This window comes from Abramis brama (assembly GCF_963993115.1).
Source record: "Abramis brama genome assembly, chromosome: 24".
NCBI classification, from domain to species: Eukaryota; Metazoa; Chordata; class Actinopteri; order Cypriniformes; family Leuciscidae; genus Abramis; species Abramis brama.
The window spans coordinates 12,144,499-12,166,237 of record NC_139986.1 but is presented as its reverse complement, the minus strand read 5'-3'; the positions used below and the strand labels follow the sequence as shown (position 1 = coordinate 12,166,237).

General features: G+C 37.5%; 1 protein-coding gene across 3 annotated transcripts in view; it reads right to left on the bottom strand.

The window, feature by feature from the left end:
• Positions 1-2,728: 2,728 nt before the first annotated feature.
• Positions 2,729-21,739, bottom strand: part of fam49bb (family with sequence similarity 49 member Bb) — a 53,406-nt gene continuing 34,395 nt past the window's right edge. For all 3 annotated transcript variants that reach the window (XM_084102758.1, XM_084102759.1, XM_084102760.1), the window contains 10 exons: positions 19,964-20,046; positions 15,407-15,528; positions 14,623-14,728; positions 9,450-9,589; positions 6,845-6,922; positions 5,087-5,203; positions 4,918-4,997; positions 4,669-4,795; positions 4,402-4,472; positions 2,729-3,567 (listed from right to left, as the gene is read on the bottom strand). In XM_084102758.1, coding sequence (XP_083958884.1) covers positions 3,504-3,567; positions 4,402-4,472; positions 4,669-4,795; positions 4,918-4,997; positions 5,087-5,203; positions 6,845-6,922; positions 9,450-9,589; positions 14,623-14,728; positions 15,407-15,528; positions 19,964-20,036 — 978 coding nt within the window. In that variant the 5' untranslated portion in view covers positions 20,037-20,046 and the 3' untranslated portion in view covers positions 2,729-3,503. The remainder of the gene's footprint in view (positions 3,568-4,401; positions 4,473-4,668; positions 4,796-4,917; positions 4,998-5,086; positions 5,204-6,844; positions 6,923-9,449; positions 9,590-14,622; positions 14,729-15,406; positions 15,529-19,963; positions 20,047-21,739) is intronic.

Here is a 21,739-nt window from a genome sequence, read left to right as displayed (position 1 = left end):
TCACACCAATCCATGACATTTAAAAATAAATAAATAAATAAATAAATAAATAAATAAATAGGGAGAGGAAAGTAGGTTTATCATTTTAATAATAATAAAAAAAAATCTAAATTCTGTCATCATTTACTTTACATAAACTATTCTTTTAAAAACATGTTTTTGAACCTTGCATACAAATGTAACAGTCGCCCGCTCATTTAAAAAATAAACAATAGAAATAGTAAAAAGTTCATACCTTAAGGCTTAGGGTAAGGTGAAACCTGAAGGAAAAGGTCCATATATCTGCTATGAGAAGATAGGCCTGTTTGAAGACAGTTCACTCATTCAAAAACTGTTCTGAAGTTCACTGATAACAACGATTTTGAAGCCATTTACAGAATTAACAGCCACCAGAAGAACTGCAGTATATTCCTCCAAACACTTTAGCAAAGCTATTCAAATGAATAATGTTTAACAGGAACTTTGTAATTTAAGTTTTTATCTATTAATTTCAATTGCTTAGTGCTAATCACACTTACCTCGTGTATTGTAGTTCATTTTTTCTCATCCTTCCTATTCTCGTAGGCCATTCTCCTCTGACCTCTAGCATCACCAGGGGCACAGTTTGGGGGAGGTAACCCCCCAAGGAAGAAAACATCATTCTGCACCAACATAAATTAGAAAGCTTTTTAAACTACTCATGACTACCTTTACCAGAATTTATCACGCTCTACTGTATTTATTGTGGTACATTTTGACAAACTTGCAGAATTTGTAATAGATTATCTGTTAAGGGAATAGATTTTTCACTAAAGATTAATTTTACAACTGTGGCATGTTGTATAGTTCGTGAATGTGTAGGTTGCTATTTTTCATTACAAATGCTAGATAAAAAAAAAAGAAAGAACAAAGTTAACATCGGCCTTAGCATGGTAATGAGGAGCCATCAATGATCTTACATGTAATTAAATCCTTATAGTAACAAATGCTATAGTTAAACAATTGCAAGTACTATGTTACTTTTTGGGCCAATTACAAGTTAGAATCAAGATGACCTTGAATTATTGACTAAACAATTGGTTTTCCCCATGTGTAAAATGTTTTCTGCTAATAATGACAGATATTAGGAAAAACCTGGCTTTTAGATAGTTCAATAGAGGACAGGAAATGAACATTTTCAATATAATAAAATGTTAAGTAAAGTTAGTTTGACCTACCATGGCACTTTGATTTAGAAAATTTTTAGGTGCTTAAATAAAATACATTATCCTATGTAAACAATTGTTAACTAGGCTATTACTTTATTGCAGTTATGTTATCAATGCATGTGCAGATGATACCACAAAAGACCATTTTGCAAAATAAATCAATAAACAAACAAACAAACAAATAAATAAATATCATGAGGGAACCCGCTAAACGGTTCACACTTCAACCGCCCGAATGTTCAAACCAAAACTATGCCCTTGATCATCACCAAGGCATTTTTGCCTACAGAAATGCCGCTCACTATATTTTCTCTTTTTTGGACCATTCTCTGTGAACCCTAGATATGGTCGTGCATGACAATCCCAGCAGATCAGCAATTTCTGAAATACTCAGAAATACAACCATGCAAAGTCACTTAAATCACCCTTCTTCCCCATTCTGATGCTCAGTTTGAACCTCAGCAGATCGTCTCAACCATCTCTAAATGCCTAAATGTATTGGCATGTAATTGGATGATTAGATATTTGTGTTAACAAGCAGCTGAACAGGTGTAATAAAGTGGCTGGTGAATGTGTGTGTGTGTGTGTGTGTGTCTGTGTGTCTGTCTGTCTGTCTGTCTGTCTGTCTATCTATCCATCCATTCACACACATTTAAATATTTTTTGCTGATACATTTCATTGCAACCCAAAATTTCACACATCAACCAAACCAAAATGATATGTGCATCATCTTTTCTCGACAGCATTTCAGTGGTGCTACTGCCCCACCCATTACATGACCTGCTTTCCTAAACTCTTTTTCAACATCTGCACTCTTTGTCCCTCAATCCAGAACTGCTGCATGGATACAGGACACACCCTAAAACTCTCTCTCTCTCTCTCTCCCCACAACCCCAAGAGTTTTACTGACAGAATGCAGAGAGCCCTGCAGTGTTTCTCCATCCTTTCTGACCTCCATACATGCCCTTACTGCAAAAAGACTATGACCACACCCTTCTCACAGCCTGTAAATCCTTGAGTGCAAGCATGTTAAACCGTCTGATTTCATGATTCCAACAAGTCAATAAGAACAGAAAAGGTAGATCAGAGTAGATCTTCAATGTTAACACATTAACAGACCTTTTAGATATACACATTGCAAAAAAAAAAACAGTTCCAATCTGATAGGGTGAAGTGATGCAGTAATCCTTTTGACCAATTTTGATCACAAAGTCTAGACACATTATTCGCCATTTCCATTGTTTTCTAACTGTTTGCACAATTAATATTTTTTCGTGGTAGTCGATTACTGTGACATAATCCATTTCAGATACACCTACCCCTAAACTATAGATTTATTAATATTTCAGGATATAAAAAAAAAGACAAGAAAAAAAAGCTGCAGACGATCTTGTGAATAAGCTGCACTGTTGACCAGACTTTGTGCCAAATTCAAACATGACTATGTTATGCATAATGCCACAGCTTAATTGCATATCACCAGATGTGTGCTAATCATTAGCATACACCTTAGCAACACTGCATTTGAAAAAAGTAAACATTTCATAATAAAAAATGAAAGCATTTTATTTCCTCTTAAGATCATGTTGTCATCACATCTGACACAGATTACCATCTATCACAGTTTTTGAAAGCTAGTTTTCAGATCAAAAAAAGAACAAAAACAAAATGATAACACCTATGAAAAAAAGACTTAAATCAAGAACTATAAAAAAATATAAAACTTGAAAAGATCTATCAATTAATCTCCATTTTTCATCTCCAAGTACCTTTCAAAACATAATTTAAACACACAAATGAATTTGAAACATTAGTTTTCTTTTAAATAGAAGAAATGTAATCATTTTGCCATGCAGTGGATGTAACATTAAATATTAATTCAAACAAAAATAATATATTTCTCTCTTTTTATATAATTGTGTGTATTTAGATCATATAGATAATATATAGATATTTATATTCAAGTCAAAACACACCCTCCCTTTGTAGGGAAACAAGCTAAATTAAAATATTGACCACAAATATAATCTAACAATGCTTTCATAGCTGCCATCAGTAGCATGGCTGTCTTTTAGGAACATTAAAAACAAGGGATTTCAGCAAAACCATTTTGGCACAGAAAACCACACATAACGCCAGTAGCATCTGCTTTGTAAAAAGACAAGGAAAGATTAGAGAAGCTGATTTTTTTCTGTTTCATAAAAATAAAAAAAAGGAAAAACATTCTGTGCATCGCTTTAGTCCAGGAGAGAGAGTGTATGTGCATCTCCTGAGCATTTGCTTGAGGCCAGTGGTGTATGTCCCAGAGTTTGTTGCTACTGCAGCATGCTTTTAATGGTCTTATTGGTTGACTCGTCATTAAGATGTTTTGTTGTGTACCTGCACAGAAGACATTAAGTATTAATTATATTTGCTGCAGTATTTTGCCACAAGTCAAGCCATCTTCAGCACTGTTGCCAAACAAGCATTATTGTTCAGCAGAGCATAATCATGATCCAGGATGCATGAAAGTACATATCTTGCATAAAGTGCATATCTCATGACACTCTATGTGGAATATTCCTCACATTAAGCCACCAAAGAAAATATGAAAATAAATTTAATAAATCTAAAAGTGCAGTTGTGTGATGGACACGGACTCTTCCTACAAATGATGCTGAGAGTGACACAATGACAAGTACTATTTATCATAATATGTAAAAGAAAATCGAAATAAATTATTACTTTATTTTAAAGGGGCTATATGTAAGAATTTTAATGGATAAATCGCTTTTTTATGTATTAATCGGAGATCTTGTGCAAACATATCCACATCTCTATGATCAGATGCTTCTTTGCCCGTTTAATTTAAATTAATTTGAATTCACAAATAACTATTTAAATTATAATAATTATTTATTTGAACTTAAATTTATATAATTTAATTTATTAGTTAAAAATAACTATTTAAATTGTGATGAATAAGACTTGTTTTAATAACATTCATTATTAGTATAAAAACATTTAAATTATAATAATTTTTTTTGTATTTTAAATTGATTTAATTAAAAAAAAAATCATAAAAATGACTTAAAAATAATTTATAAAGCAAAATAATAATAATAATAAAAAAAAGAAATAAGACAAAATAACCCATTGTAAACAGGAATGAAAAACTTAAATGGTGAGATTAACTGAATGAACCACTGAATGTTAGCTTGTTGAACACAGTACCTGAGAGCATTTAGAAGACCTTCCACACTGTTTGGTGGCTGATCTCTGAGCACTTTAATGCAGCCTTTCATCTGTTTGGGGGGGAAAAGCCATGGTTAGAGTGGCACAGTAATGACAGCACTGAACCTCATGAGTCATGACGCTGCGAGAGAGCCATCACCATGTTTTCTAAGCACTATGATTATGAGTCAGTCCTAGTGCCTAGAGGGAGGGGAAAACAGTTAGGAGATGGGTTTGCAAGTAACGGGAGATGATGGTTTCACTCACGTCTATTTTGGAGGACTTTGCGAATGCGCCGACAGGATGGACGTAGTCGTAAAGTATGATGACCCCGACCATGACACGCAGACAGAAGGAAACGGTTTCATCACTGCTGAAACGGCTGCGATACTCTCTATATCCAAACAAAATCAGAGAATAAGCAAATTATTTACCTCCCAATTTCTAGTGGATTGATTCTACTTTAGTTTTTAACTTTATGGTGTCATCAGACAGATGAGAAAATGGCAAACTTACGCGGTTTCCAACATAACTTTGCACACGCTTGCCATGGTGCTCAATACATCGGTGGTGTTTTCAATGGGCAAGTTTTTATTCTGTTGGGCAAAAGCCAAAGAATTAGTTATTCTTTACAAGTTATATTTTGAAAATATCACTGAGAATTGATTTTAAACATTTTTGTTACCTCAGAAACAAATTTTGTTGTGCCATCACTTAATGTCTTCAGCATGGGCGTGGCATCAGCATAAAAAAGAGATATCCGATTGGCCAGCTCATTATTCACTTCATTTTCTCCCTCTGCCTATATAGACAGATACCAAAAACATTGTTAATGGAGTTAAGCAAAAAGGAACACTAATTTTATTTTAGGAAGAACAGTTTAGAACAGATTTTTCTTTCTGACCCCTTTCTCAGAAATTGTCACAGTCAATGCCTCATGAAAATGATTAATAGTAGACCATAAAGGGAACAATGTGAAGATGGATAGGCATCAAGAGGCTTTTTCTCCTGTGCCCCAATTTCTCAGGTGAAAAAATGTGTCAAAAATGCTAATACATTATTAATGTACTGCATATTAAAAAAATTGTCTTTCAAAAAAAATTGATGGATGTTTCTCAACCCTTTTGTTAAATGGGGAGGGAGTGTATATCAGCCAAAGTTTTGCAAGTTCACAAAGCTGGCATTATAACAACTGAATATCCTTCAATACCATAAGTCATTTTGGTTAATGGGATAGATAGGTTCTGTCGAGAAACAATGATTTTGGGAGAAAGGTGGGAAAAGTAAAAAAAAGAAAAAAAAAGAAAAAGAGATTTAAACAGTAAGTTAAGTTTTAGTTACTTCTCAAAATATGTAATACATAATTGAAAATCTTTTCAGTGCTATTAAATCTGTCTAAATGTCTTGAAAACGCATTTCATAAAAGCAAAAATATCAGTTTCACAATGGGAACAGCCAGACAACAAATGTATTTTTTATTTATTAAGAAAGCAGTTTAATCTTAAACTGCATTTACCTGCACATTCGGGTGTGTCAAATCTAAAAATATTAAACTATAGTCTAAATTGGGGCAAGTGGCAGATGTGAAGATGGGTTTCCAGAGTGATGTATTTAGCTTTCTTTCAGTAGTAGGGCCCTGGGGAGCCACAGTGGGGCTTCTGAATTCAGTCTGGGAGAATATGAGGGGAAAACCAGCGTCATTTCACTAAACAAGGTATGAAGACTGCATGGTGTCCCCCAGGGCTATGTATGTGGCCCGATCTCAGATCAGATATTTAGTCCTAGGAGGGCAGGGCGTCTCTGGGGAGGACAGGCACAAAAGCTGACCACAGATCAGGTGTCACACTATATTGGTGCACCTCAATGCACTTCAGTGAGCATCTCAGAACTCACTCGCTCTCCCAGTGGGAGACCATTTTCTGTTTGGGTCCTCAACAGTCCCCTGAGGGCTGGTGTGTGCAAGCGGCTGAGTGCTTGAGTTTTGTGTGAGAAAGTAAAAAGGAAGTGTGTTAGTTATATGGAAGGAGTTTAAATAAAACCAAGAGTTGCTTCAAAGATGCACTTTTAATTTAAAGATTATATATATATATATATATATATATATATATATATATATATATATATATATATATATATATATATATATTTATTTATTTATTTATTTATTTATATATATATATATATATATATATATATATTTATTTATTTATTTATTTATATATATATATATATATTTATTTATATATATCTATTTATATATATATTTGAATATATTTGAGTGTGTGAGTGTGTGTGTGGATAAAAAGTTAAAAAGTTAAATGGGGAGAGAAATGTAGCACAGAATGATGATTAGAAAAAGAGAAAGAGGGAAGAGGATGAGAGAAAAGACTACAAGAAAGTCATAGCAATAGAGGTGACAGTTAAAATTTTCGAGAAAACTCACAGGAACGTTATTGATCCTCATGCGACTTAGAGTCCTCCTGTAATAACTGAAGTCATTCTGAATAGCAGGATTTGTCATCTGAAAAAGAATGAACACATTTTGAATTTCTATCCATTAAAGAATCTTGAAAAAAAAAAATGTTATAAAAAAAAATGTACCACAAAATATTAAGCAGCCAAACTGTTGATTTTTTTTGTCTGCTAGGTGGTAATCACAAGTCTGACCCTTTAGAAAAGTAATAGCTCATCTCTCAGAGTAACACAATGAAGTTTAATACTCAAAGTTATGGGTTTATAAACAACCCATAATTCCAAGTATGAACAATATTAACAATGATGCTTGCTTTAACAAGAACCATTAATAAAATTAATCAATTAATAAAAAAAAATGTGTATGTAAGGGTGCTTCAAAGGGAGGCAAATCTCCATGCAATTGCTGGTGTAACAGGACTGAGGTAGACAAATACAGGCTGGTAGCCTAGAAGGCAAAGAACACTTACAGGATTAGCTAAAGCTTTACTTAAATGACTAACAGTTCCTTTAGGTAATCAGAGCAATCTTTATCTGTCAGGACCTAGACTGTCTGGGACCCATGGATCCCCTATTGAAGTATTGTTTAAACCTGAAGAGTAACGCAGCAGACTCGCAGCTTGTGACAGATGGATAAATATGCTTTAATGAAGAGTCATGTTCAGTTTAGTGTTGGGTGACAAATTTTTGTGACAAAGGAGGGGGTGATAATCAAGACGACAGACCACAGCTCACACCTCAATTTTATTTAGAGGCCCAAACAAAAATATGCAATATTGTACAGTTGCTGTTATATATATGGCCATAACTTAGGATGAAATTATGATGGCTTGTTTAATCTAAAACAATAAGATCTTTTATAACAGTACAACTCAGATAAATATGAGTTGTCACTCTATATCTCCCAATAAAGTCTTAAGATTATATTTAAATGCTTAGCTTTAAGATCAAAGCTCTGTAGTTTTTATTGTGGGGGCAAAACATAATGCAATGCAATACAATAATAACTGAGAGATCTGAAAGTCTGATGTATAATATTTAATACATTTTTCTTCTAAAAAGGATGTATGGATGATCAAGTAGACCTAAGTTGCTTCAGTCCAGTATTTGTTCATCTTGAACGATTGATAAAAAATATCACAGCAAAAAGACACATGTACATGCGTTTACTTGCTATTTGTATAAACTATCAATCAGAGGGGATGTGGCAGATTGTGTACAACAGGTTTTTCCAAAGTTTAATTACAAAGATAACTCTCAGATGAAATGAATACAATGTTCTCAATTGACATCCTTGTCCACAAAACTAATGCAGAGCTGGTATTCAGTCCATGAACTGTCAGACCAGACAGATAGACCCTTCCTATCCCATCCCTGCAGCGTACGGCACTACGGCATTGGCGGACTGAAGTAGGTCACTGCGCCAAGCTGAGAGGAGGGCATGGTTGGATGGAGGTTGGCATGCCACCTTACACCCCCTACTTTCTCACATTTAGCAACCCCATCTGGGGGGGGGGGGGGGGGGGGGGGGGCATTTTAATTGGGACATCCCAGCTCCGTGCCGCAGGGCGTCGGGGTGTATGTGAATGCTTGCATTAGAAAGAGCAAGAAAGGCGCTAGTGTTGGTGCTGAGACGAATAAGAAAACGGCTAGACGAAACATGATTTGATTTTTTTGGACACATAACCTGGACAAATTAGGTGGTTTACTGTTCAGTCATTTAGGGTTGTGTCTGAGGTTCTGACGTGGTCAGAGGAGTGAAAATCCGAGCACAATTTAGCTCAGAGTGATGTCGTCTTGACATAAGCACTTTTAACTGTCCGTTCTGCATTATAAATTTGGTGTAAAAGAAATAGCAGGTGTTTAAGCAGAGGATAAGAGAATGAAAGTGAGCCAAAGCTCAAAAGCTTCTATGATCTTAAATGTCAATAAAGGTTTGGCAAGCACCTGAGGGAGCAAAAACTGGCTGGTGCTATTGGAAAGTAATTATTTTCTCATTAGCTGGTTTCTAATCACAATTAGCATGTCATTAGTGAGAAGGGGAAGCTAGTTAAAGCATCACATCCAGGTCAGTCTCATTTATCGCATGGTAATGTGTAATAGCAGGCTGCATGTTAAAATTCTGCTGACTTACATGATGAGCTCATATTTTAATCATGCATTTCATTTGACTAGAGAAAATTTAACTAATGAATAATTTCTACTCATTGACATCAAAATGGGTGAATCACATGAAAACAGGTTTAGGTCACAATTAACTGCAAAAATAAAAGAAATAAAGGAAATATATTTTACATAAAGAACTGAAGAATGTTTTTAAATCCATTAAGATTTTTTTCATATTGAAAAATGCTAATTAATTACTTAAAAATCATACAATGTGATTTTCTGGATTTTTGTTTTAGATTCCGTCACTCATAGTTGAAGAGTACTTATGATAAAAATTACAGACTTCTACATGCTTTGTAAGTGGGAATACCTGCAAAATCAGCAGTGTATCAAATACTTGTTCTCCCCACTGTATATATTTTGCCATTAGGTAAACAAAGGAATATTTATTGAGATATGGTCCTCACCTTGAGCTCATCAAAGCGCAGTGTGAAGTGTAGGATCTCAGCGAACTGTTTGGCGAGGGCCTGCTCTCTCTCCAGATGCTGTGTGGGGTCATCGTATGTCTCACTAGTGAGTGCTCTCAATAGACTGTGCAGTGCTGCTTCTGTAGAGTCACACAGAGGTCAGTTCAGGTTCATTTGGTCCTCACTGAGTAAAACTAATGGTTCCATACAGTATAAGGATTCATTTGAGCAGCTTATTGATTTAATAAATTACTTATAAATAAATGGTTTAAAATTACATGTAAAAATATTGTTAAATATATATTCCGGCAAGTAATTAGAACCCATTCAAGGGTGGCTGTTTATGATTGGCAAATAATCTGACTCATTCTGAAATCTGAACAATATACTAATATATTTCAGTTTTAAAACAAAATTTTGCATAACACAACCCCTGAATAAAATACATTTGGCTGTATGTCAGATTCTATAAAATTTTCAGGTTTACAAAACACATGCTAAGAATGTATGTGATATGCTGGCATATTGATTCATACTGCCTGCAGACCAACAACAAGAATCAACTTTGGCAACAAACAACAAACATCTGGTATCATACATAACCTAAATTAATAAACTAATAAAGGTTCTTTAATACATAAGATCAAACTATTTGCTTAGATGCACACACATAAGGTCTCCTCCATAAGGGCCTAATCTGAAGTTTCTAAGATGTTCTCCACTAACACAAGGTGATGTTCTGAGCCCCAGTAGATGCCTCAATGACTTAAGAGGCTGTTCTTAACCCACAATTCCCATTCTCGTTCTCTCCATTACTTTATTGAGGCAATACAGTACACAGCAGCATGTTAGAGCAATTACATTACATAAGAGTCAGTCCAGCAGCCATAAAGAGTTTATGGTTGAGGTACAGTATGATCTCAGTCTGGCCACATCGACCCAAGGTCCAACTACTTTTTAATTCTGATCTCATTTACAAGTCTTAAAATATACATATAAACAAAACCAAACAGAGGTGTCTTTACAATGATTCATGTTTTGCTGTTGCTAGTATTGCGAAATTGCTCTCAAGTAAGTCATGCTGCATCTTTAAAGAAAGCAATGGAAAGAAGAAAGCAATGGTTGGGTGATGTGGCTTTAAATACATGCATCAACAACAGTTGATGAACAAGTGAGCATTCAGATCAAGTCTGCTCTAAAAGTTAAAACAATATTGGGAGTTTTCAGCTTTATTTTTTTTGGCTTGTTTGGAAATCGCTAGCCTGACTACGTCAGACTTCGTACTTCCGCTCAATTACATTTCGCTTCTGTACTCAGTCTGAGACAGCGTCAGAGCTTTCTGTTTTCCACCGGTCTGAAAACAGCCGGCCAATCAACGAACAGAGGGCGGGCTGAGAGCCGTGACGTAGACGCTGATTGTACCGTGGATGCGTAGATTTACTTCACATTATCTGCAAAAGTCGTTCACAGCCATGTTCACTCCGGTATTTCGCTCGATGGTTTTGTTTTCGCATCATACATGTGTTTACAGTGGAAGTTAGATGCGGCTGAGCATGCACATAACACACGCCATAACCAAACGTTATGTGATTGGCTTACGGGTAACCAATGATTTTAAACTTCAGACAAGCGCCCCCTAGCAAGAGAGAAAACACTTCTCTATTATGCCATTCCAGACTCTGTCTACGAAGCAAAGTGAAGTAGCAGAGTCTGGTATTACCAGGCTAGGAAATCGCAGCAATCATTCCCATCTGAAGGGGGTATGACAGAGGCTAGCTTTGTCAATAAACCTATTTTTCCCATATGGCTCTGAGAAACCAAGAGATTTCTAGATGTAACGTTTTACACAGTCAAGCCTGTACAGTCATACAGGCTCCTCTCCACAGCGGAGCGAGAGAGAGAGAGAGAGAGAGAGAGAGAGGGAGAGAGTCGGGGCGTTCAGGCTGGTGACTCAAGCGGCAGCAGTATGTAGAGTAAATTGAGCAGATTTGCCGTACGGTAATGACCTCCATCTGCTTTAGTCAGCTTGGCAGGGCAGAGGAGCTGATTAAAAATGGCCAAGGAAGCACACTACTCTCATCCCAGTCAAAACAGAGCTAGAGACGAGTGGCTTTTAAGAGTGCATGCTGAGAATGGAGCGTGAGGACGAGGCCGGCAGATGAGAGGAATGAAAGGGTGGGGTGAGGGAGAACACGTCACATCTCATCACATCACGAGAAAGCGAGAGAGATGACACGAGATACGCAGGCAATGTTAAAATGATAGATATACTGAGGAATGACAGTAGTTTAAGATGAACCAGTTGACTTTAAACTGAAAAAAAAATAAAAACAGAAAAAAAGTTAAAACAGAAAAAAATGCCAAGAAATTGCATTAACTAAATAAAGCATAGGTTGTAAATACATTTAATTTTTCCAGTACATAAATTATTCAAAAACAAAACTTTAGTAGATTATATTTAGTCACTTTTTAGAGTTTTTTTACATATATTAAATTATTATTTCTTTACATACAGATTCATCGTCATATGAAATAACTACATGCCAAGTGATCAGTGTAGATTAGCAAAGCATGTCAGGCATGAGAGATTGCGCCAAAATTAGTGTTCAGTGTTCTGGAGCAGAAAGAGCGGGAAAGCAAGATGACCCAGTTCGGCGAGTTATGTAATGTATGGCAGACACTTGGCGAGGGGCTGCGCTCATTGACTACTGGTTCAAAAGCCATTTCATGGACTTAAAGGACAGGGCTCCAAGGTCTTCAGGGCTTCAGGGCAAGATCACCTTCAACCCACTTTGTCTTATTAAGTCGCTAACATTCCTGTGTTTTGATGGGCAAAACAGCTAAGGAAGCCATTAGATATCATGATCATTTTTGTCTATGCATTTCAGTGAGAGGTTTGTAACGTTTATAGCATTTAAGCCCGCCCGTCAGCTAGTGTGCTCCCCAACCATTGTTACCCAGTGTTTTGCGTGAGATTATGAAAAAAGACCAGCTGTGGTACTTCCCAGGGGCAGCTCAGGTGTTAGTGTGTTTGCACACAAAGTGTTAGTGTGTATTTAATTTGTAAGATGTTTACAGCTTTAAAAACTTGCTGAAACAGATTCTGCCAATGGCTTTTAAGCACATTGAAAGAGACAGTTCACCTAAAAATGACAAAACTGTATGTAGGGCTGCATGATTAATCAAAAAACAAAACTCATGAAATGGCATAGTTAAATTATCAAATCACAAAGACTGTGATTATTATTGTTATTATTACTTTATAGTCATATTGATACATATAACCACAAAACTTTTGGCCACATTGTGTAGCCCTACAAACAAGCACATCAAACTTTTTATTATTATTTTTAAATCACATTCTATATTTTTTCATCAGTAAAAACACCATAAGGCCATTTTTTCCCCTAAATCATGCCATCTGCATAAATTGCTTTCTTCTACACAACATAAGAAAAGATGTTAAGCAAAATGTTTATACTGATTTCTAGTAGACGGGCAAATTAAGACAATTAATTAATTTCAACAGTACTTATGGTGCTTTCTTGACATTTTTTGCGACTGTGTGCCCATTTCCTTTCATTATATGGAAAAGAGCAGCCTGGACATTCTGTTAAACATATCCTTTTGAGTTAAATTGAAAAATCATCAACTTGAATGATGAGGGTAAGTAAATGACGGCAGAATGTTCACTTAAAATGTTGCATAACTACTAGGGGTGTAACGATACATGGTTATATCGAGATATAAAAATGCAACGATATGTATTGTTGATGTAAACGATATGATTTACGATATAGAGTTAGTTTTATCCAAGGCTCAGCTTACTGTATTAATAAAGTATAAGCTAATTTACCCAAAATGTTTAATTCTGTCATCATGTAGGCCTACTCACCCTCATGTCATTTCAAACCTATAAGATTTTCATTCAACTTACAAACACAAGTGAAGATATTTTTTATGAAACCTATTTCTGTCCCTCCATTTAAAGTCCATTTCCCTAAAACTTAAAGGTATTGCGGAGGATTTTCTTTTTCCGGGTGGATCATCAAGACTATTGGTCCTCCTAGTTGTCAATCATTCTGGTGATATGTTTACGTAAGGCCGTCTTACTTGCTCGTCCCTAAGTAGTTTTCGCTTTCTGCGCATGCGCACTTTCGGGTGTATGTGTGTGGTGAGCTACGGTTTCAGCCATTCATTGAAGCTCGCCCGTTCTCACCGGGTTTTTTCAAAATGTCTGAGGGTCGCAAGAGAAAAAGTGTCTACGAATTGTATGACAAGAAGAGAAAGGCCTCTGAAGAAAGAAACAAGACCAGAGTGTTTTTTGGAGAATATTTCACACGCTGGCGTGCGCTAAAAGCACAGGCTGGGCTTCCCACTGATGCCTCAGTCGCGAAGTTTCTACTCGACAGGTAAAGGAAAGTAGGCTTGTATGAGCCATGCCAACAGCAACTTGTAAACAGAGCGTGCACGAGGAGAACTAGGCTCGTGCATGCTCTCTTGTGCACACGTTTAATAGGCGTTCCCTCTCGGGAGCAGGTAGAGTGTTGCGCATGTGCATTTTTTCAAAAAGTGGAGAGGGCGGTTCTTTTCTAAAATTCTGGAAAATCCTCTGCTATACCTTTAAAAGATCCAAAAAATGTCACAAAGGCATCGTAAAAATAATTAATTGAGTGATCTAATCCAAATCCAAGTCTTCTGAAGAGACACAATAGCTTTATATGATGAACAGATTTACAACGGTGTGCATACTGTAGTAAAAACAGACACTCAAATGCTTGCATGTTGTGTGAAAACAACATGAGAGTGAGTAAATGCAGAATTTAAGTTTTTGGACGAACTAACCATTTACAGTTTGGGAATAGTCATTTTGACATGCTTTCTTGCGACTGCTATTGATTGCATTGACCATCTGAAAGGCACTCCTCAAAGTGAAAGCTCAAACATAACTTAAATCACCATATCACATTTAGGTTTAGCAGTGTGATTATTCAAAGCGGTTTAGATGGTTTATTCTTATCTATAGTGCATAAGAAATAATAGTAAAAAAAACTTGGCTGAAAATATCGCGATAGTATCGTATCGTGAGTTCAGTATGGGGAGTTGTATCAAATCGTGACATGAGTGTATTGTTAAACCCCTAATAACTACTTAGAAAAATAGGCTAATATACCTAATCTCTGTGAAAATTGGTAGAACTTCTTTAGTTTGCCTACGAGTGGCACCACAGCAGCCCACGCCTGGTCTTGTAATGCCTCGTCATTAGGGTTCTGGATTGCCTGAAAAAACAAACATCACAATAACACAACATCTGGCGACTTATAAATAATGTTTCCACAAGTCTAAACGGAACATATTATTTTATGACATCATGAGAATTGTGTACGTGGGATGAAGCTTTTAAATGATGTGCTCTTGAGGGGGGCAATTTGAGGATGTAAATGATGATCAAATCCAAAACCAAATACATAAGATGTTTAAAGGTTTTTTCTTTCTTTTTTTACATGAAGAACATCTAGTTAATGCTTTCTCTCTCTACCTCAGTGTACTTTTCAATTTCCAAATACATGTGGCTCATTAAAATAATTACTGAGTGTGCTGACATAAAAGGAATGCACCGTGTTCCATTGAGCAAATTAGAAAAAAGAAATAAAAGAAAACGTTCACTTTCATTCTGCAGAAGACACCAGTCCTTAGCAACTGTATCTATATAGCAGCAGTATCCATGGCAACCAGAGTATCAATCACACTGACACTCACTAGTACAGAGGCGTGATTGAGCGGAGCAGAGAATTTCAAATAACGCACACACAAGATGAGCTGTTTTAAAGCCACCAATATTGTTCCCTCAACTCATTTTGAGTGAATTTATTTACTCAAGTAGACACATTTTATTTGAACAACTGTATGTATGTGCATACATAATATGAGTCAAACATAACAGATCTTGCGTGTACCTCTCGTATCTCTTGGCCCGCGCCTTTATACGCCTGTAGTTCGTCAAGTATTCCCAGAGCATCCTTCAGGACCACATCCACTTCTTCCCACGTTTCCCGCTCTGCTTCTGTTGGCTGGGCATCTGGAGGTAGAGGTAGAGAGAGAGAGAGAGAGAGAGAGAGAGAGAGAGAGAGAGAGAGAAGAGAGAGAGAGAGAGAGAGAGAGAGAGAGAGAGAGAGAGAGAGAGAGAGAGAGAGAGAGAGAGAGAGAGAGAGAGAGAGAGAGAGAGAGAGAGAGAGAGAGAAAAGGGAATAAATTAAGTAGACTTCAAGGTCTTTAATTAAAAGGTCTTTCAATGTCACATTTCGTCAATGTCTGACACATTAAGAGTGAACATACTGTAGGTATGCAACTCATGAACAGGAATCAGAGCTTTATACCTTAGAGATTGAGGCAAGGATAAAATGAAGGATAGAACAAAGAAAACGGATTACTTAGTGACACTTTGTACACTAGATTTGCCCATAGTTGCTGAAACTATGGGCAAATTCCACTATCACTGTGCCCTACCAACTCCAAATAGTGAGTACTCTGAAGGAAGAAGGGTATTACTGTAACATTTGGTACATCATACACATTCACTACCATTTAAAAGTCTAGGAGACTGCAAGATTTATTTATTTTTTTTTTAAAGATATTAATACTTTTTGTGACTCATTAAATTGACCAAAACTGACAAAAAAAACAAAACATTTATCGTTTAAAAAATATTTCTATTAAAAAAATAAATAAAATTAAAGCTGCAAGCAGCGATGAAAAGGGCCCTCGCACCCCTGCCACCGCCACCCGGCACCTTTAGTAAAGGCCTTAAGATTACACTTACCAAATTTGAAGAGGATCAGATCAAAACTGTAGGAGGAGTTCGTTAAAGTACAACATCAAGAAATGGCAAAAACTGCCCAAAATCTGACAGGAAGTTCAAAATAGCTGACTTCCTTTGTGTTTAGGGCTATGCTCCAAGAGACTTTTTTGTAGGTATTGGGTCATTACATGTATGTACCAAATTTCATACCTGTACGTGAAACGTCGAGCCGGGGCAAAATGTGGGGGCAATAATTTACCGAATTTGCCCCACCCAATTTTGAAAACCACATCACATGTAAATTTTCACCACTTCTGAAGCGTGTGCAAAGTTTCAGGATTTTTCGAACACGTTTTGTATTTGCCACACTTCCTGCTACCAGCAGGTGGCGCTATTGCTATAACCAAATATGAGCATGGTCATGTGTTCAGTACAGGACTCTTATCAAACATGTGAAGTTTGGGGCAGATTGGAAATTGTATGCCTGAGTTACTGCAGGCTGTCTGTGGTTGCCTAGCAACATCGGAACTGCAAGCAACATTAATATTGAACTTATCTGATCATGCATATATCACCAAAAGGCCGAAATTGGGTGAACATTTGTCAGGCCCCCGAGGGCACACCCTTTGACGAAAACTCAAGATCTTCGCAATTTAACGTCGCAAAGGCCTTCAGATTACACTCACCAAATTTGAAGAGGATCAGATCAAATCTGTAGGAGGAGTTCGTTAAAGTACAACATCAGGAAATTTTTAAAAATGCCCAAAATCCAGGAGGAAGTTCAAAATAGCTCACTTCCTGTTGTGTTTAGGGCTATGCTCCAAGAGACTTTTTTGTAGGTATTGGGTCATTACATGTATGTACCAAATTTCATACCTGTGCGTGAAACGTAGAGCCGGGGCAAAATGTGGGGGCAATAATTTACCGAATTTGCCCCACCCAATTTTGAAAACCATATCACACGTAAATTTTCACCACTTCTGAAGCGTGTGCAAAGTTTCATGAGTTTTCCCTCTAAAAAGCGATTCACTTTGGAGAAGAAGAAGAAGAATAAACGGAGCAAAAACAATAGGGTCCTCACACCATCTGTGCTCGGGCCCTAAAAATCTTTAACTTTCTCTTAATATTTTGAATAAATTGCTGTGGCGACCAGGACGAGGCCGAGAGCCGTGAGAGAACGGCGCGAGGCCAGTGGCGTGACTGATAACGAGCGACACCTGCGCAGCGCACCGGTCTTGTATCTGCATAAAGATACAAGAAGCATAAAGGAGGAGCGACGACAGTGAAGATCGAGAGAGGATAGGCCTGGATTTATGTTGTGTTTTGTTATATTGTGACAGCAGTCGTCCGTGAGGGGCTGTTGTCTTTAATTTTGTATTTGTTTATTTTACGTTTATTAAAGTTTTTGAATGTTTGCCGTTTCCCGCCTCCTTCTTCCCACAACATCTAACCTTGCTACATTAGCCATTTTAAAATGTATTAAAATCATTGATTTGTCATTTATGTAGTGCAGCGATTTTCACTTAAATTATGTTGCACGTAATAGAAGATTATTACAGAGGCAGCTGGCATTAAGGGAAGATTTTGCAGCTTTACTTTCAAATTACAATTCCTGTTCATCAAGAAGGTGAGAACCAGACCCATTATAAAAATTATTTGAAAGGTGTACTATCCAAGTAGTAACAGAAGATGCTTGTTGTTGTAATGGTGACAGTAACGCACACACACTAGTAGCAGCCGTTCCGTTCTGGCGTAGTTACCATTCACACTACATGGTACCGCAAGTTCAACTGATCTCGTACTCAAGCCCACGTCTTCAAGCGGGCAAGGGCACAGTACAAAGTGATCACACTAGTTAAGTGAACTAGACTTAGGGTGCCAAACGTGCTCGAGCATGGCTCCGATCGCCTAGTGTAAGTACCAAGCGTGCCGCACAAGCCCTGAAAAGTGAAGCCAAAACGTCTCGATCGCCCCCCCGGTGACTGGTCCTAGTATAGGTCATAAGCCCCGCCTCCCCGTGTTATTCAACGGGACGTGAGACCAACTAAACAATTAAATTACACTTCAAATATCTTTTTTCCAAAGGTGGTTTCTTTCATTTGCTGTGGTTTTTTATCACGCTGATGTAAGTTCAAGTGTCTGTTTCAAAAATAAGTTGGTTTTTAGTTAGTTACGTGATGCTATAAAAACGGTGGTGTAACGTCATGATTGACAGCTGTGATTGACAGGTTCTCTGAGCGAAGTAGTCACTGAAGCACCAACGGACATTTTTTTCAGGATCTTCGGAGGACTGAGGGGATTGTATTTACTTTATTTTAACAAGCTTCTTGTCATACTGCAATCATTTTTTTAAAAAGTGCACTCAGGGAGAGTGCATTCTGCGAGAGTGAGGGCGGAGCGTTGATTTCGCGGCTTTACTTCCTGCTCACTACTGCGCAGGTCTGGTCCCGAGATCGCTACTGCGCAGACTCAAGTTCCAAGATGTCCACGCCATATCGGGACACTGGCGGCTTCAGTTCTCACCAATGGAAGAGAGCGAAGGGGCGTCGTCCATCTTTTTTTACAGTCTATGGTAAGTACACCCTAACAAACCATTTGTTAAGTGATTTGCTTGCTCACATTTGTTTGGAATGTTCCTTCCTGTAGTGATCTTCAAAGTTGCAAAAACAGCATCTGAAATTTGCCCATAACTACACTCAATAAGTTTAAACTTGGAACATGAACATTGCATATACATAGTCCAAATCAGCTTGTTAAAGTGTTTGTTAGGCCATACAGACTGTTCTATAATATAAAAATTACAGTATTCAAATTTTGGGGTGAATTACTCATTTAATAGAGCCTAGCTGGGGCCTTAAAGAGTAAATGAGTCAAACCTCCACAGCTGAGCCAGTTTCATATGTTCAAAAGGCAAACTGTGGAATTTTAAATGGTGGAAACTTCAGGCCCACATCTAAAGAGAAAACTCAATTAGACATTGGCAGCTGTTAACTACAGCTGGCTTCAAGTGCAATTTAAGAAATGAAGGGCCACCTCCTTTCTCACCAAGCATTCAGATGCCACACATTAAGATTGCAATAGTCTTTCCGATTTTATGTTCACATTTTGGTACAGTAGGTCCTGTTCCAGTGCTCTGTGTCTTGGAGTCTCTCGCACTACCATCCTCTTTATTAGTGTTACATAACCCTCGTTCTTATAGGTGTCTGCCTGATGACCCATGAATGAGCCAATGATTTCGAAGTGACTCCATATCGCCCCCTGTCTTTCTTCAAAGAAACAGCTACTGTGATTAAAAATTGAGACAAACATTGTAGGGTGGAAATGTTCTGTGGCAAGGGCAATAAAAGCCAGGAAACTCTTGTTTTCCACTGTCTTCTTTTCTTTGGTTCATTCACCTTCCTTTGCTTTGAAGGGAGTTTTTAGGTTCAGACAAATGAGATGGTAGCAGATTGTTTGTGGTTCATGAACCAGTCTCCAGGGGAAAGGAGTTTTAGATAGTATCAAGTTCCAAAGGGGAACTGGCATTATTTATATGGTGACCGGGTGATGACCTACACATCTTAATGGCAAAGTTGATGACAAAGTGCCCGAACATACCAACAAGGACACATGAGATACTAAAGTAGTGCATATTGTGAAGGAAGCTTTAAGAATGGAAGACTGTTTACAAGTAATAAATGAAAGAGAGTTTATAGAAAGGGGAGAAATATCTCACTTTCAAAATCGAGGAAGAAGTTGGGCTCTTGTTCAAGGTCTGTGCATGTCAAAACTTTGAGGAGGTTCCCCATGACAACGTACCTAAAGGGAAAGAGAAAGAGACAGAGTTAAGGGACACATTTTGAACAGAAAGCATGATTCTGGCAGTCAGTTTAAGGTGGGAGCACTTTTAAGACTTTGATTCCATAATGGAGCTTATCTCCCCTGTTATCGGTCAAGAAACCATCGCCCCTCCAACCACCAGTCGACGCTCCTTCCCTTTACCCCACAGCTTCCACTCTCCAGACGCAGTGGTTTTCCTGTGTAGGGCCTTGGGTCGACCAGATGTCACTACTGTAACCCCCCTCCTTCAGCTCACACACAGAGTTACGGGAATCCCTGCGCTTAGGTGGCCAGTGCCAACTGTGCATGTCATGCCTACTGCTCACGTTCAGTTCCCTATTGAGGGGCCCCAGGCGTTCAAAGTCAAGATTTAGGAAGTAGACTAGTGTTTTTAGATGTAAAAACAGCCCTCTAAAAACCATTCATTCTCTTGGGATAACTGAGGCCATTGGGTTTACCATTTTGCTTTTGCAAAACGTGAATAACAGTAGACACTGACAGTAGACAGGGGTGCAGTACAGAAGCAAGGCCAAACAATCCTTCCACACAGCTAAATCGAGGAGGGAAAAGTCACATTCCATTTAATTTCCATTCAATTCCATTTAGATTTATTGTCAGTACTGGGCTCACAGTTCTGTGTTGGGTACTTTGTATTGTATGACCGTGTTCGTCCGCCACCACTGAAGACCATTAAAAAAAAAGGGTAATTTTAATAGAAGACAGGACTTTATTTACTGAGTTTCTGACTTTATGAACTAATAAAAAGTATAATTAGTACTATCTTCGATCCCAGTTTAAAGCACAAACACATATTGAAGCCCAATATACTTCACTTTTTATAGGTCAGGTAGAGTACAGTATGCATTCAATGCGCATAAAGTAAATTTTATCATCAGTTTATGTGTGCAAGCCAGTGTTTGCCTTGTTTGTCCACAACGAGATAACACTGTTTTGGCCCGTTGTTTTACAAACAAAAAAGAAGACGGAACAACAACATCTTCAAACTTCTGGAGATGCAACAACAATAGACACCCGTGTTGATGCACACAGTCAGAACTTCTGGAGAGAAATAGTGCAGACATTGGACAAGAATGACATTTTCTAGTGCGTTTCTTGTAAAGCACCAGTGTTCATGCACGCTATAAAAATGTACATTAAATGCAGGGTTTTTCCTATTTTGTAAATATTTTGGCGGCTGCCAAAATTAATCTTTGTCCTGCCAAACCTGCTGTTCTTCAGTACCGGTACCCATTTATAGTCAGCTTCTTTAAAATTCTCCAGTGACTGTTTGTGTAAGTGCTCTGTGAAGAGCGTCAAAGGTTTCTATTTACAACGTGTTTTTGCAGCGTTGAGCTTTGTAGCCAATCACAGACATATCTGTTGAGCGTGCAATTGCCAATCAGATGTTTAAGTTAGTCAGAATCCATTTAAAATGGCGGAGGTTTTGGCCAGCGTGAGTTCTGCACGCTCACGAATCCTTTCATTATAAAAAAAGTATAAACACGATGTCAATGCAAATGCAGTGTCAATGCAAATGTCAGTGTAAATGCAAAACAATAGAGCTGCCACTTTTTCTATGTACTGTATAATGTTTTACTTTGTTTTTCATTTCACTTGTTTGTTTTACAAATCAGTCACTCAGTGATATTTTTTTTACATTTAAATGTACAGA